We start from the raw sequence: 17722 nt of genomic DNA on the forward strand, positions 1-17722 counted from the left end.
GTCTGCCCCACCTTCGTCTGCTCCTCCCTGTTTCATCACCTGTTCCTAATGTTGTCATTATCTTTATTGTATTTAAGTGAGCCGCGTTGCTGAATGCAGCGCGGAATCATTAGTTTCATTATACCCGGTGTGGTGTCTAGTCCATGTTAAGTGTCGTCATCTGTTTATTTCTGTTCTCGTCATGTTTTTGTACCTGTCTTCATCATTTATTAAACCCCCTTTCATTCGAAGCTATCCTGCCTACGGGTCTGTCTCCTTCCAGCCCCCGGTTGTTACAGTTAGTGAGGTCAGGTACTGATGTTAGGTGAGGAGGTCTGGGGTTTAGTCAGTGTTCATCCCAAAGGTGTTCAGTGAGGTTGAGGTCAATTCTCTGTGAAGGACACTCGAGTTCTTTCACATCAATCTTGACAAACCATGTCTTCATGGAGTGAAGTGTACAGGTGCATTGTCATGCTGGAACATTTGGACCTCTCAGTTTCAGTAATGAGAAGCACACATGTACTTCCAACTTTGTGCCAGTTTGGGGAAAAACAACAAATGGTTGTGATGGTCAAGTGTCTACAAATAATTGATATTGGTATATAGTAATAAGTCCATTTGTGAAATGTCCCCACTACTAAATATTCCACAGGCAACTGTTAGTGGTATTATAACAAAGCAATTGGGTACAACAACAACTCAGCCACAAAGTGGTACACCACATAAAATTTCAGAGTAGGGTCAGCGCATGCTGAGGTGTACAGTGTGCAGAAGTCACCAACGTTCTGCAGAGTCAATAGCTACAGATCTCCAAACTTTGCATGGCCTTCTGATTAGCTCAAGAACAGTGATTTATGGAATGGGTTTCCATGGATGAGCAGCTGCATCCAAGCCTTGAGTCACAAAGTGCAATGCAAAGCACCGGATGCAGTGCTCATCCTCAAACTGTTCCCAAAGATTTGGGAGCATGAAATTGTCTAAAATGTCTTGGGATGCAGAAGCATTAAGAATTCCTTTTACTGGAGCTAAGAGGGGTATTTAAAAACAGCCTCACACCATAAACCCTCTTCCACCAAACTTTGCACTTGGCACAATGTACAGTAGTTTGGGGATGGCCCCTTCCTCTTCCAACATCACTGCGCACCAATGCACAAAGCAAGGTCCATAAAGACATGGATGAGCAAGTTTGGATTGAAGGAACTTGACTGGCCTGCACAGAGTCCTGACCTCAACCTAAATTAGAGAGGAGACTCATCCACCACCAGTGCCTGACCTCACAAATGCAGTTCTAAGGGAACGGTCAAAAATTCCCATAAACACACTCTTAAACCTTGTGGAAAGCCTTGTAGGAAGAGTCGAAGTTGTTATAGCTGCAAAATGTGGGCCAGCTCAATAATAAACCCTACGGATTATGGACGGGATGTCATTGAAGATCATGTGCACGTAAAGGCAGACGTCCCAAAACTTTTAGTATCTGTAATATCCGTGCAGAAAGCAGTATCCTAATTTCTGAATATGTAATGAATGTTTTGGACCTTACATAATAAAAATGACATTAAGTGAAAGTTGTTTTGGTGCTTTTTTTGTTGTTCAAATTTGGCAAAACGTTAAAACCAGCTGTTGTCCTTTGAGGTGAAAATAGTAAAGACACAGCTATTTGCAAGTCTAACAACAACCATATCAAAGGGGTCTCTAAACGTATCATGTTGGTGAATGGAAACATAAATTGTAAGTCACTGGGATAACTTGAATGTTCTCTCTCTCTCTCTCTCTCTCTCTCTCTCTCTCTCTCTCTCTCTTTCTCTTTTTATATCTGTCACACACTACCATTCATGTAGGTCTTGGTCTGGACCATGTCACAAGCATGTCGCTGCTCTCCTTTTTCCACACCATTTTACACAAAGGCACTCAGCAATTAGGCTGGAGAGTATTTGATTTTATACCACTTACTGCCACTTACTGCCTTGCAGATCTGTTTCTTCTTTTTATCGATATGTCACCAAGCTAACATTTGAAACGTTTGAAAAGATAAATAATTATCATAATTGTAGCCTTGGCAACCTCTATTAACCTGATATAGACAATATCATAATTAAACCAGTGGTAGAGTTTAAGGCCTTTCTGTGGTTTTCAGATTCGTTCTGAAGTATATGACCGTTTGTTTGCTTATTCACAGGATTTGGTGGCATGACAGAATGACAGAAATGTTTTGACTGAGAAAGAGAAATTGTAGACACTACAAGCAGGATGTGTGTTATAAACTCATACCACAGTGAGGTTGAAAAATAATGGTAATACTAAGATCAGTCCTTGCTCATGCTCTCTCTAGTTATAGTTATCTTTGGACCACCACAGGTTCTGGGGCAGAGCTTTGTGAATTTGAGGGGCAAGCAGGGTTTAAAAAATAAATCTTTTCCACTTTTGAACCTTCTTACTTAACAATTAGAGGTCTAGCATGCATCCAAAACTGCAAACAGTGACAGTATATTCCTGGGATAGAGCCCCTGGGATAGACTACAGGCTTCCAGCAGACCTGTGTACGATAAGCGGTACCATAAATAGATGGATGGATGGATTGATGGATGGATGGATATTCAGTTACAACCATGTTTAATGCTACAATCTATTTCAAAACTCAAAATATGAATTATGAAATTATGAATTAAACTAGTGGTGATAAAGGACATTATCAAATAAGTGAGCAATATTTTGTTTTGCTTTATTCCTTTTACAGAGAACAATACTGTCCACTGTACAGGTCTCGTCATGGCCAAGTCAACTAATTTAGTATTCCAGAGCACACATTGTGGTTGTTTGCTACAATTATATTCGAGTGGATTGATTTGTGGCTCTGTCTGCTTTCTAACTGTCATCTTCCTGCTGTGATGATAATGTAGTAACATGTCTCAGGAAGCACTCCCTGTATTGAATGTGCAGCGCGTCCATCTAGCAGCTTGACACTTGGCATTTATTGTGTTTCCCACTTTCTATAAGCTCAAGAAGATAACAGTGAATCAATGTACAACAGTCCCTGAAGTGATGAGCTGCGCACACTCTGAATGAAATAAATTACCTCAATGGTACGTTTATCTCATTTAAATGAAATGAAATCACTTCTCTGTTTCGTCCCACATTGGACATTGTGTTCACTGGGTTAAAGATTATTATTTAATGTTAAACAGGTAACTAAATATATATATACAGAAATGAACGTTAATTTCATTTGTGAATTTATAATTCCATAGTGAATTTATGTCTGAAAATTTGATTCATCTGATTTCCTGTTGTATTCATGCAATACTATGGTTTGTGTTGGTGTTTGCTGTATCAGGTGGCTGTGAGAAGGGGCATCCCCGGGCCAGGACCCATGAGGAGGCATAGAAGATGCTCGCACCCTGGGCGCCTTTGCTCTTCTTAGCAATGTGGGTGAGAAGTGCCACCAGTGGGCCACTCTCCTTCAGATTAGGTAAGTTCACCTTCAGCCTTCCCAAAAGGTTCAAATGATTAAGAGCTGTGTACTGTAACGTTGCCCTATAATCTTCTAATTACTGTTAATGAAATTCATAGGGCACCGCACCAGCCTCACTACCACTCCGTACTTTGCCAGGAGTGAGGGTTAAAATTGTATTGTCAGTAACTAAGAACAAATGAAATGAGTGCCTTTAATTAGGCCTAATTAAATCGACTCGGTTAATGGTGCTCAGAACGAGTAAGTAATAATGCTTTGATGAAAGGAAAAGTTTCTTGAGTTTAACGATAACGATATTTGCTGAGATATTATAATACCATACAGTTTGTTTAAAACAATTTTAAACGTGTTCTTTTGATTTCTGCACCATGTGAACATGTGAAAAACGTTTCCTTACATTATGTTACATTAATATTTACAGAGGACACTAGGAATAGGTTTAGTGAAGTGAAATTTAGCTCCAAATATTTTGCTTCTATGCTGTACAGAAAGGGTTTGCGCATGTTTTCCGTGTCTGTCTTGATAGAGGAGGGAAGCAAACAAATTTTAAAATCAGTTGGAACTTTTTTATTATGGAGAAAGAGACAGACAGACAGACAGACAGACAGACCAACTGTTGGCTGAACAGAAGCTTCCACTTTTATGTTCCTGCCATTGCAATGAGCTATGAATACTTATCGATGATTTAACAGTGGGGGGGGCATGTTGTGCTTTTGTGTGTGTGTGTGTGTGTGTGTGTGTGTGTGTGTGCGTGCATGCAGCTAAATCACATCTTATAAATTATGGCATACTGGGTATTGAAATTATTGTGCCTGGAACAGCAGCAAGCATATTGATCTCTTTATATGGTGGCATATTACCAAAGCAATCTCTGCTCAGAGAACACAAGGCCACATTGTCATTTGCAGCAAACAAGCTCTGGCATTCTCAGATCAGTGATTAGGGAACCATGTCTGGTGGTGCCAAAAAAAAAAGATTCCAATAAGTGCAATTAGCAAAGACCTTCTCTTTATCTTGTGTGTCTTTAAAGTCACCTACAAAAATGACCTTTGTTTAAGTGTTTAAGACTCTCAGCTTTTGTGCGCTAATTAATTGGGCCGGAACTAATTTCAGGTTTAGCTCATGTAAGTGAAACCCACAACATAGAGACAAAGTCTCCACATGGAGAGTAAAATGCCACTGTATTAATCCTGCAGGTCTATTTTCTCATGCAATGAGGTAAAGGAAATCACACAGTAAGTGACTTCATCAGCAGTCAATAATATTAAGAGCTTCTGCATACTTTCTTTTAGGGTCAGGTGTAGAGTCATGATAATTGGAACGACCAGGCTTTGGGTTTGGGCTTCAGGGGAGCATTAGATTAAAGGCTGGTGACACAAACTTGGTATTTAATAGCAGGACACGGCTGCGGCCACCAGAATGCTATCGTCTGGCCTTCAAAATTCATTAGGCCAAAATAGTATCACCCTGCCGGCACAGCCTTACTCTACTGTTTTTTGCTTAGGGAAATAATTTAATACCACTAGGCTTCAGTGATAAATCAGAATAAATAAGGATTTGGCTCAAGTTTGCTATGACACACACATACAGCTTTTTGCCAGGTTTTTGATGTATTTTTCTGAGTGCAGATTCCTTTTTTATTTATTTAAACATAATGTGCTTGTACAGACTTGTGGAAGGTTTTATTACCTAGCTATAAAACTCTGGGTTAATAGCCTCTGAACTGGGTATTTCGTCTATTGCACTCCTATCCATTTTGCAGATGTTAATTGAAAAAATTGACAGCGTACCAGCTCAAAAAATCTGATCAATTGAACTAAAAACATTCAGCAGTAATATATGCCTTTTCTGCCTCAAATCTTTGATTAGCTAACTCTAATAAATAATTTCTAATTGCGATATGAGCGTATAAATGTGTGTGTGTGTGTGTGTGTGTGTGTGTGTCTATAAACATACAGTATACTGACGGAAGTCTACTAATCACTGTAATAACAGTGTATCTGTTGTTAAAGGTAGAGAACATGGTGCCTCTGTGTAAATGATAGCTTTATAGCCATCTTCATCTTACCTTTAATAGGGGCTATTTTGTGGAGCTGAAAAGGCTGCGAGTTTTGCAGTTAGTGTCAGTGGATATTTGTATATATATTAATAGCATTCTTATCCTAGCCTTTTTCAGTGCTTCATCTTCATATTCATTCAATCTTTCATTTTCAGTAAGTGCTTTATCCTGATTAGCATTGCAGTGGATTCAGAAACTGTCCTGGGCGCCAAAGTGGAAATACAGCCTGTCCAGGGGAACATGCATCCACATGTGTGGAACTCTGTATAGACAATCTGAGCTCTAGATTAAACCTCTAGTGATGTGAAGTGGCAATGCTACCGTACCTGGTATGTCACCATGCCATCTTTCTTCATTTTCTATATACATACCTAAAGAAGTGGCCTAGAAATCTCCATAAGATCTGATGCCCAAATGTGAGATGAGCTACCATTTACTGTAGACAGTGAAAACTTGTGGTGAACTTGGGTTACATATCACACACTTTTGTTACCTATTACTAACTATTATTATCTATTGTTATCCATTGGCAGGCTCCAGGGTCCACCATGACCCTGACTAAGAGAAAACAGTTACTGTAGATAAAGTATTACTCAATTATTTTATAACAAACACAGTGGATTTAAATAGGTAGAAACTGGATTGCATTATTGATTATAATTCCAGGGTATCTTTAATTAACATTCAGTACATACACACTTGCTTGTATGCTGGATGCATACACACCACTAAACCCTCAGCATATATTGTGGTCGGAGGAAGTATTCTCTGTTCTCGGGCTTTCACAAGTCACGAAGAACAATTATGAGACCACAGATGAACATGCCAAATTGTACACTGTTTGTTTTTGATGCCTCTGTGATATCTTTCTACACTTCCCTGTCTGTCTGAACAGACATGAATACACACTTCTGTGCTGAGGTTTCCAAAGGGAAAAGAACTTTTTTGGAATGAAATCTTGCATGCTGCCTGAAACCTATCAGACTCCCCAGATGTTTGGCTTGTAAGAATAGATAAGCTCTAGATTTTAATAAGTTTTAATAAGCTTCTTCACAGTACATAGCAGATATTTGCCAGTAAGAATGGATTTCATATATATATATATATATATATATATATATATATATATATATATATATATATATATATAGATATATAAATATCTCAAAGTATTTTTCAATTTACAGTAAATGTAACTATGTATATCAGTTTAAAATAAAGGAATATTTTGTGACTGTTTCTTGCACAAACCTCTCCTCCTCCTCATTATGTCGAGAATGTCTTGAAACTGCAATCTGAAGAATATTTCTTGTCTCTCTTGCTCAAAGCTCTTGTGAACTATAGATTGTTTCTACGCTTGAGGATTTCTGTGATTCTGATAGCAAGCTGCTTTAGAGCTTTTCTTTAAAACTCTGAACATCTGATGATCTAAAGTCTTGTTGTCTTCCTGGACCGACTGTAATGTGATTGGATCCTGTTTCCGGCATAATTGCAGTTCGATTATGTTGAGACTGTCTCAACTCCAATTCCAAGAACCGAACTGAAATTAACTTTCAGTTTATAAAGCAGGTCTGAACTGAGCCTGACTTTGGCTTGTCACCGGCTTTTAGAGAGGGTTGAAAACCCCCACGCACACAAACATATACTGTATTTACTGTACATTACATCCTGCCAGTAATGGCTGAACCCTTGAAAAAAGAGTGCTTTGTATTTTCTTGAGTTTTATGTCTTCTCCATTGTCTACTAACTAAATACCTTATACATTTGTTTAAAGAAATGGATTAATTTTAAGGATTTTATTTGTTAGCAAATCATCAAATAGAAGGATTAGATATATAAACTGTTAATCTTGTTGATGTTTTGCATCTTATGTGATACATGCGACAATGTCTTGTTCAGCTCTATCTATCTGTCTGCCTGCCTGTTTAGCTCTCTGTCTGTCTGTCTGTCTGTCTGTCTGTGGTACAAGAGCCGTTTTATGCTTGGCAGGTAGGAAGAGGTACTTCCTGGTAAACCACACCAGGCTAGAAATTACCCATCATTGCATCATTTAGAACCCAGTATTAAACTAGAGAAAGATCACATCACATCACTTGTACAATGAAGCAGATTAAGCAGATTCAGACTTGAGTCATGTGAGTGTAGTGAGGAGTTAATACAGAATGACAGACTACCAAAAACGAGTGGAGTTCACCTAAAACAGAGGAGTGTCTCAGTTATGGTTTGTACATTAAAGGTGGGGTGCACGTTGTTTGAGAAATGCTTCAGAATATCGAGTCGGGCTGACAAACAAAACAAATGTGTAGCCAATGAGCAGAAAGGGGCGTGTCTTGTCAACATGCGGCGGAGAGAATGTTCAGTGCGCATGTCTGACATTAGCAGAAAGCGATTGAAACATTGACATGGCGGATAAAAACGAAAAGTGAAAAAAGTCTTACGATAACGCAAGAAGTAGGAGCAGTGTTAATATAGGATCAGCTTTCCAATGCTGGAGAGAACTGAACGTCGTCCGCGTAAAACAGAGCTAAACCTTTCACGGTACAACACACAGTACTACAAAAACACATTTGTATTACCATAGTATTACTCATTGAGTTCATTTATTGATAAAAATATCCCCTCGGTCAGCTGCCCCAGCAGGTTCCACCATAATAGTGTCCTGGGTTACGTATGTATGTGTGGGGCGGAGCTATCAAAAAAGGGGTGACACCCATTTGGGTTAGGGGTGTGTTTGTTTTGGTGATTTCAAATGTCAAGATTGGCTTTCAAACATCGTACACACCACCTTTAATCTGCCATGATAACGTTTGTATATTAGTCAGCAACTTGGAATATGGGGTATAAAGTATTTTTGTTTGGCAGCTCAGCAGTATTTTAAGCACAGTGAAATTCAGCAGTGCTGTTGATCCAGAAAAGGTTAATCAATTCAGATTCTGTTGTACCAGAGTCTCGCTTATCTGTAATTTCATTAACAAGCAAGAGTCTCTCACTTCACTCTTCAGTATGTGGCTTCCTGGGGTTATGTGCCTTCTTGTAAGGCAGGCTTGTTTTATTATATACAAGACAGTAGTGATAAGACCCCTTCAGTGTAAATCCTATTTTTAATTGAGTTATTTATCCATTATTATTGCAGGAAAAAAAATTGTGTTAGATTTAAATTGTTGACTCAAAAAATACACTCAGTGCAAGTGAAGCATGGCCATGATGTTTATTGGAAAAATGTCAAAAAGAAAGTAGGGATCACTGTATAAACCAGATTACATATTGAATAATTTCATTCAGTTCACTTTTATTATATTTATTCAGAACATTCAAGAATCACCATAGACACAACAGCCAGAGTGTCAGACAATAGAAACATATCTCTAAAAAGCAAACCATAGGCAGCAGTGAAAGACCCAGTTTCCTGAAGAAACAGGACCCTGAGAGGAATCATTTGGGGATTAGGAGATTAAAGGATGTTTTTCATTAGTATGAACTGCATGAATGTCTATTGTTAAAGCAGCAACTCTCAGGTACAAATCTACAGTATCTAAGTGAGCTGATAAAGCACGGGGGAGCCACGGAGGGCGGTAATATAGATCTTTAGGTATCCATACGAGACCATCCACATCAGGTGAAAGTGAGTCATATGTGCAGACAGTTCCAAGCAAAAGTAGAGCATCGGGATGAATCAGTCAGGTCCGCAGGGTGAGAGGAGCCATAGCGCAGAAAGGATGTTTGAGGATCTGGCAGTAGCATCACATCAGGCAGCTGGTGTGCATGTACAGCTTGACAGAGAAAGAGAAGAGATTATTAGGTATGCTCTTATCCTACAGTGGTTTAAAAGGGTGTGAATTGTCAGAGTGAAAGTGGTGACTCTGAGAGGACTAGCTATGACAGCATAACTATCAGGAAGACCCAGATTGTAACACAGGCATGTGGGCACACTGGAACATAAAGTGAACTTTTACTGTACTATCAACAAACTTGTGCAGCCGGAGCAATCACATCCCAGTTAACTAAAACTTTGTGCACATGAACTCACCAGATCTGTATATTCAAGCTAAGCTTACAAATCACTGCACTATGAGGTTACCAGTAGACCTACATCTTACCAGTAGGCTTCCATTGTCAGTACAGGGGCCTTTAAGGGAACATAATCCAGATCCAAATGCAGGGATAGATGGGGTATTTATTAATAAAATAACTAAACCATTAGATAAAGTAAAACACTAGACATACAGCTAGGCAAACATATACAAACATATGATTAAGGGAAACTGACTGAAACATCTGAGATAATTTGTACATTTATTTTCATCTCCAACATGCACTACAAATACGAAAACACCATTATCATTGATGTGTATTCCATTAAAACACTAAGATTGCTGATTTATAACACAAATACATTATCAGTCTGGCATGGTTTGTGTGGAGGAACTCAAGTGTCCTGCACAGAGCCCTGATCTCAATCCCACTGAACACTTGTGAGATGAACTGGAATGTTGACTGCACTCCAGATCTCCTCATCACTAATGCATTGGTGGCTGGTGTTAATTCCCCACAGCCATGTTCCAAAATGTCATGGAAAGCCTTCCCAGAAGAGGAAAGAGGGGACTACATCAGAAATAGGAACATAAAGGAGTTATGATTAGGTGTCCACACCTTTGGACCACACCATATAGTGGCCCTACGTTTGCCGCAGTGGTTGAGCAGTACATTGCAGCTTTATTGGTTGATTGATTAATTGAACGATTAATTGATTGATTACCCTACTGACCAAGGCTTATTAATTTGTATACTGTAGCACTTTATACTACAGAGACTGTACAGTCAGAGCCAGAGCTAAATTCAAATTTCAATTTTATTTGTCACATACGTAACCATACACGGTACGGTATGTAGTAAAAGTCATATACGACTGTCTTGCCATCGGAGAGAGTAATCCAATTAAAATGTATTACTCCAAAGGGTTCAAACAAGAAAGTAGCACGGAATGGGATAGAAACTTAGATCATTGATAGTTAGTTCATGGCTAAAAATAAGCCTCGTAAAACAATATTTGATGAGGTTTTGTTTTGTTTTACACCGGCTCTTCATCGTTATCTCAAATTCCAAATCTAATTCAAATGTTATTAGCCAAATTTACAATTATACACATTACAACATTCAGGGAAATGATTTTTACGACTGTTATACAAACCCTACCATAGAGTCAAGTGGAATAAAAACATATAAAATATTATTATTATTATTATTATTATTATTATTATTATTATTATCATTATTATCATTCATTCATCTTATACCGCTTATCCGAACTACCTCGGGTCACGGGGAGCCTGTGCCTATCTCAGGCGTCATCGGGCATCAAGGCAGGATACACCCTGGACGGAGTGCCAACCCATCGCAGGGCACACACACACACCCTCTCATTCAATCACACACTCACACACTACTGACAATTTTCCAGAGATTTTTCAACCTACCATGCATGTCTTTGGACTGGGGGAGGAAGCCGGAGTACCCAGAGGAAACCCCCGAGGCACGGGGAGAACATGCAAACTCCACACACACAAGGCGGAGGCAGGAATCGAACCCCGACCCTGGAGGTGTGAGGCGAACGTGCTAACCACTAAGCCACCGTGCCCCCTATTATTATTATTATTATTATTATTATTATTATTATTATTATTATTATTATTATTATATCTGCTTTTTAAGCCTTTGGTTCTAGCAAGTGAAATACTTTGGTTCTGCTTTTGAACATTTGGTTCTATTACTACTTTGCAGGGTCCGAAACCAGACAGTGTCCTGCAGCTGACATCCTTGTTATGTGCTTCTGCAGTTACAAATGATATAGTAAGATTAAAGAGCAGTAAGCGAGGGTAAGAAATAATGACTTTCAAGGTGAAAGCCTTGCCCACAGCATGATCATGAAGGTGCTGTCAAAAAAATTAAATGAAGATTTAGCACATAGTTAATGTGGTTCTCATATCTAGTTTTGGGCTACATCACGTCAGGGTTCCTTGCTCTGGGGAGTCGTTTAATGCTGTATTTCTGCCCTGTGCATTGGCCAAACCTGAGGTTAGTGGTCTTCATGCCACATGCTTTTTATGCTACAAATGGTATTGATTTAATTAAATGAATATTATTTTGGGGTTGTTCCGTTTGTCTCTGCGTTTATGTTTTAAAACTTAATCTGTAATGCCTACCCAGCATTCTGAGGTTTTGTGGACTGGAAATTGACACAGCTGTTGCTTAGCCTGTGATCATGACATCACAAGGCACTTGGTAGAACTGATTCCGACATTGTCAAAGAGCCCTAAGTGTGTTCAGTTGATTTCTTTCCCCTCTATTAATCTTATCACAATCCACCATAGATACGGATGCGGTGGGATGGATGTTCAGTACAGCACAGTTAGGGAATGGAGGGCAATAAACGATAGACAGAGAGGGGCAGAGACATCAGTGTAATGATGCAGACATCCTAGTTTGGACAATGGTGCACCCTGGGAAAAGACAGCCTCTCAGAGGGTGTCATTACTTGTCATTCAGTCTGGCTGGTGCCCTTAGACTGGCCTGGTGTAATTGTCTGAAAGAGAAAGAGAGAACAAGGGAAAAGGGTGAAATGATGAGAGAAGTGAATGCGCAAAAAAGGAAAGTAGACAGACATTAGCGCTTGATTGGTCAAAGGCCTCTCGGAGAGCCAGACGAAGAAAATCACTGGGTGGCAAAACCTTTGGGACGGCATGAAAATGAGACCAATCATGAATATAATCTAGAGTAAAACCACTTTGGTAGATTTATGTTAAATAGATTCTGTTTTTAATATAATCAGAACTAAGCTATTAGGTCTCCTTTTATGCCATCTCCTTTTCTATTGAAATATCCGAAAATAAGGAATTTTATGCTTCCGTTTCTTTTCTTTTTTTTTTTTTTGACAGTTAATTTAATTAATCTAGTTAATTAAACTAGTTAGAACTGTGTGGAACTTGCAGGTTAGATCTCTTCAAGAAAGATCCTATAGATCTACAATGCCACATAGCTGCCCAATCTGAAACTTCTACATCTACTGTGGCTTCGTAAAATATTCAGACCCCTTCGGTTTTTACACATTTAAACATTATAGATTTTATTTCAAATACATCATATTTATTTCACTTATTTGTTTCCAATAACATCTGAAAAACAAAGCAAAACAGTTAGTAAAACAGACCTCATGCTCAGGCAAGCCAAACTGAGCTCAGGTGCAGCCTGTTAGCTTTGATTATGTTGAGATGGCTTGAAAACTTGACCAGAGTCCACCGGTGGCAGATTTAGTTGATTAGAGATTGTTTAGAAAAGCACACATCTGTGTGAAAAGCCCGCAAACCAGTGTGTTAAAATCCCAAACCATGAGTCTAAGGAAAGCTCTATAGGCCTACACAATCAATTTATGGCTTAACTAAGATGGAGTAAGTTTATAATAGTTATTTCCAAAGCTTTGAAAGTTTCTAGGAGCACATGTTTATTAAATGAAAGACATTTAGTGCTACCAGGACTCTTATGTAACCTGATTAAGCTAGGAGAGATGGTCTGGGAGGTGATCTGGGAAGGGTTCAAACAAGAAAGTAGCACGGAATGGGATAGAAACTTAGATCATTGATAGTTAGTTCATGGCTAAAAATAAGCCTCGTAAAACAATATTTGATGAGGTTTTGTTTTGTTTTACACCGGCTCTTCATCGTTATCTCAAATTCCAAATCTAATTCAAATGTTATTAGCCAAATTTACAATTATACACATTACAACATTCAGGGAAATGATTTTTACGACTGTTATACAAACCCTACCATAGAGTCAAGTGGAATAAAAACATATAAAATATTATTATTATTATTATTATTATTATTATCATTATTCATTCATTCATTCATCTTATACCGCTTATCCGAACTACCTCGGGTCACGGGGAGCCTGTGCCTATCTCAGTCGTCATCGGGCATCAAGGCAGGATACACCCTGGACGGAGTGCCAACCCATCGCAGGGCACACACACACACCCTCTCATTCACTCACACACTCACACACTACTGACAATTTTCCAGAGATTTTTCAACCTACCATGCATGTCTTTGGACTGGGGGAGGAAACCGGAGTACCCGGAGGAAACCCCCGAGGCACGGGGAGAACATGCAAACTCCACACACACAAGGCAGAGGCGGGAATCGAACCCCAACCCTGGAGGTGTGAGGCGAACGGGCTAACGACTAAGCCACCATGCTGGGCAATATTGTGTTAATAAATAAATAGTGCATATTGCATGTACTAAAGGGCTCTGAAATGACGAATAGGATTCTCTGCACTGAAAAAGCTCTGACGGCTTAATCCAAGGACTATGTTTGACAAAAACTAGGTTCTGCTCATCAACTAACTGTTACCATCGCTATTGTGAAGCTTGGTGGTGCCTGCATCATGTTGTGGGGTATTTTTTAGCATCAGGGATGGGGCAACTGGCACATGGATGAATACAACCATAAACAGACTGTTGTAAAGGTTTAACTTTCAGCATTACAGCGTACCCACTTTGCTATGCACATTGATAATTCATCTTAAGATTGTGGTTTGTTGCATGATTACCATTTATATCATTTCTTTTAAGTTTTGCATGAAAATCAGTTAATTTCATTAGATATTCCTACCACTTACTTACACTTTCGAGTTCATGAATGATGTATTATTTGAGTGGTGTGTTATTCTGTGAACAGCGGCGGTATGTGGTATGTTAGTGTGTGATAGTGTGCTATGGATTAGAAGCATGAGTACATTTTAAACCCTGCAGACAACATGCATACCCTCCTGATAACCCCTCGTTTTGGCATGCATCCCATTTTGTGGTCATTTTAATTGGATAATATATGAGAACTTATCAAAATATAATGTGCCTGGTTCCATTTTCAGTAAGATTTAATATGCGAATCTTTAAGTAGCTGTTTTATCGCATGTGCTAGGTGAGATAATGTCACAGTGGTTTAATTTACGTACTACTACCAATGGACAGCTTAGTCCCTGCAGAGCTTTATTAGTGCTCAGTGTTGAGCAAGAATTCCAAGAAATGATGTAGTTTGGCTGACTCAAAATTTTTCCCACAGGAAAGTAATTGGGGAGTGTAGAAAATGAAGTGAAATTGAGCTAACAGAAATGACAGTTCCGCACCGGATCCTGCTAAATATATCTGACCCGAACTGTGGGACAGTTAACGGTGTTTTGCTGCTGGCCTCTGGAAGATCCATGTTAGCCTTTTCACCACTGACATTTTCGCTGGCTTTATCTCCCTTGTCATGTGGCCCTGTCGAGATAACATGCTGGAAATTGTGTGTCATGCGGCGCTGACATCCATCTACCTGACTGGACATGCACAAGTTTGGATGTATTCTGCAGGACTGGTGCTATAACCCAATACGCAAATACACATTAATATGTAATACTTGTAATGACAAGAACCAAATCTTCAAGGGTCAACACTCCTTGCACATCCAAGGCTTCGAAGTGGAGCTTTATTTTTAACCCTGTCCACATGTTTAATTAACTAAACTAAAACTACTTTACCTTTTCCACTAGAGTCGATCAGACTACAGGGGTCGGCAACCCGCGGCTCTGGAGCCGCAAGTGGCTCTTTGGTGGCACCCTCTGGTGCGGCTCCCTGTAGATTTGGGAAATAATTATTTATTTTAAATTTATTTTATTTTAGTTAGTTAGTTTTTTTAAAAAACTGTAATACTAAATTCTAAGATTATGATGCTCTTGTAACATTAAAATAAACCGTGTTTAATTTTTTTTGTCGCTCAAAATATGCGTCATAACTGCCGACTTGTGAAATCCGACACACAGAAGCAGACACATTTTTGGTTTGCTGCAGCCGGCAAGTTAAAATTATGATGTCATGAATACGAAGAGGACTCAATTAGACATTGAACATTTTATTTGAAAGTAACCTTCAACCCAGCATCTGTTTTTAAGATTAGTTCAAACTGTTCAAAATATTTTTGTTTGCCTGCAGAAATAACATTTCGTTTACTCGGTAGCAGTTCATTAATTTCATAAATGCAACACATTACAGTTTTTTCTATACTTTCCATAAAGGTAAAAAACGATATATGCAGTGTTATCTTCATTTTAGATGTCAAAAGGGTTTTGTGGCTCCCTGTGTTTTTTTTTTCTGTGGGAAACGGGTCCAAATGGCTCTTTGAGTGTTTAAGGTTGCCGACCCCTGAAATACACCAAATCTAATTCTAGTTCTTTGGATAATAAAGTCAGCCAGTAACAGAAGCTTATATTTACATTAGCATTGCACCAAAATTAGACAATTTATGAATAATAATTGACTGTTTTTCCTCTTAATTCTGTCTTCACTAATTATCACCCCCAGGCTAATTCTCCCCTACTGACAGGATGCATGCTTCTTATATGACATGCACACATTACTGCTTTATACATAACTATATAGAGGCTGAATGCAGTTAAAGTAGAGCTCTAAGTGCTGTCTTTTTGAGTTTTAGGGCAAATGTTTGATGAACTATTTGGATGGTGTTAGTGGTCATGTTGGTAGCTCTGTTAGCACCACTGTTACCTCTATTGTAAAACACTGGAGACATTTGGGTACCAGAGGGTAAGTGGAAAAATATTTGTAAATTAAAATTCTTCTCTAACTCCTTTTAATGAGATCTTCAGCTGATTGCATATTGTAGTGATAGGAACTGTTCTCCCTGGACCAAGATAGATATACTGTATAGACAGACAGACAGACAGACCAAGAGAGCATAAAAATGTCTTCTTTTTGTGGCAGGTATCACATTATTTTTTCCCTGTCAATCATTCAGAAATTAGCCAATCAAGGGCAGCTTTTAAAAAAATGTTTGACGTTGTTATTTTGTCTGTTATTTTGTTTTATTTTAGATTTGATGAAAGAAGATTAGAGCAGTCCTTAAATGCAATAAGCAAATAATCACAGAAAGCTTTTTATTTTCGAGATTTACAGTTCAAATCTAAAAATATTCTGTATTCAGGCTATTATTGAATCTTTTTTGACAGACTGAATATTACTGGCTATTTCCTTTTTGTTTTGTTTTATTTGAAAAGTCTCAAAGGTCTCGCCCCATTCATGAGATGTGTGATTATCCCTTCATGAGAGCACATGAGACAACTCATGGACTGTGCTAACGTTTTCTCTACTGTAAATTGGATTGTAGAAAAAAAAAATCTGGAAACAAGAGGGCCAAAGAGGATCTCCAGAGAAACATTGTATGAGCTTGCTACAAACAGCGCTTGTCTCTGTTTCTGTGTTAGAGAGGAGATGCTGTTTATAGTACCCTCATTGCCTATCAGCTGTAGAGCCTCTTCTGCAGGAGCTAATGAAGCTCCTGGGACAAGACAGAGGGGCATTGCAGAAACAGCAGGTAGTCAGCCATCAGCAGGACCCGTTCCTCTGAATGGGGTCTGGCCTGCTGTGCCCTCATTACTGAGTGGCATCGAGCGCATGGAGCTTATCCAGGCAGTTCTGTCCACCTGCTTCTAAATGAGCCAAACACCTATCAACTTGGCATAGTCTTTTCTCTCCACCTGCTTCTAAATGAACTCACACTTCTGTCGTTCCTACAACGGAGAATGATGGCAATATAACAAAGCAGGAGAGTTCTGGGAACTGAAGGGATCTCAGCATGGCTCGATTGCATCCGTTATGATTTGTTAGTGTTTAAAAAGTGCATTTCAGGTCAGTTATAGATAAATGCAAGACTAAGTTTAATTGGTTAGAATTTGCAGTATTCTTCTTGTTGAACTTTTGACTCTCATGCCAGGTCAAGATATCATAGTCAGCTAGGCTTTGTGACTAGCCATAACGTTTGTTATCTTACTCTATGGACTCGGGTCTAAGCCACCTGTTACCTCTGGCAGTTCAGCTAATTAGTTTGTGCTTCTTGGAATACAGTATGCTTTTTATGTTGTTGTCTGTGAATGTTCTAAAAGGTGCAATATCATTTTCCTGTAACTGGAAGGACTAACTTTGGCTTTTCATGTATGACAAGCAAAGTATTTTGTTCTTAACTAACTGTCATTAACTTCTACCATGCCGAAGTGCACAATGTGTGGTAAAAAGGAAGAAGCACATCTCTGGTTAACACAATGTCACAATGTTTAGGCAGTTTAAAAAACGACTTGTTTGAACAAAGTGGTAAGATTGAGATTTTTTT

General features: G+C 38.9%; 1 protein-coding gene across 1 annotated transcript in view; it reads left to right on the plus strand.

The window, feature by feature from the left end:
- The window catches only part of grik4 (glutamate receptor, ionotropic, kainate 4), a 385301-nt gene that overhangs the window by 190529 nt on the left and 177050 nt on the right, over positions 1 to 17722 (plus strand). Inside the window, exon 3 of the mRNA XM_060887855.1 lies at positions 3311 to 3445. Coding sequence (XP_060743838.1) covers positions 3364 to 3445 — 82 coding nt within the window. The 5' untranslated portion in view covers positions 3311 to 3363. The remainder of the gene's footprint in view (positions 1 to 3310; positions 3446 to 17722) is intronic.

This window comes from Tachysurus vachellii, chromosome 15 (assembly GCF_030014155.1).
Source record: "Tachysurus vachellii isolate PV-2020 chromosome 15, HZAU_Pvac_v1, whole genome shotgun sequence".
NCBI classification, from domain to species: Eukaryota; Metazoa; Chordata; class Actinopteri; order Siluriformes; family Bagridae; genus Tachysurus; species Tachysurus vachellii.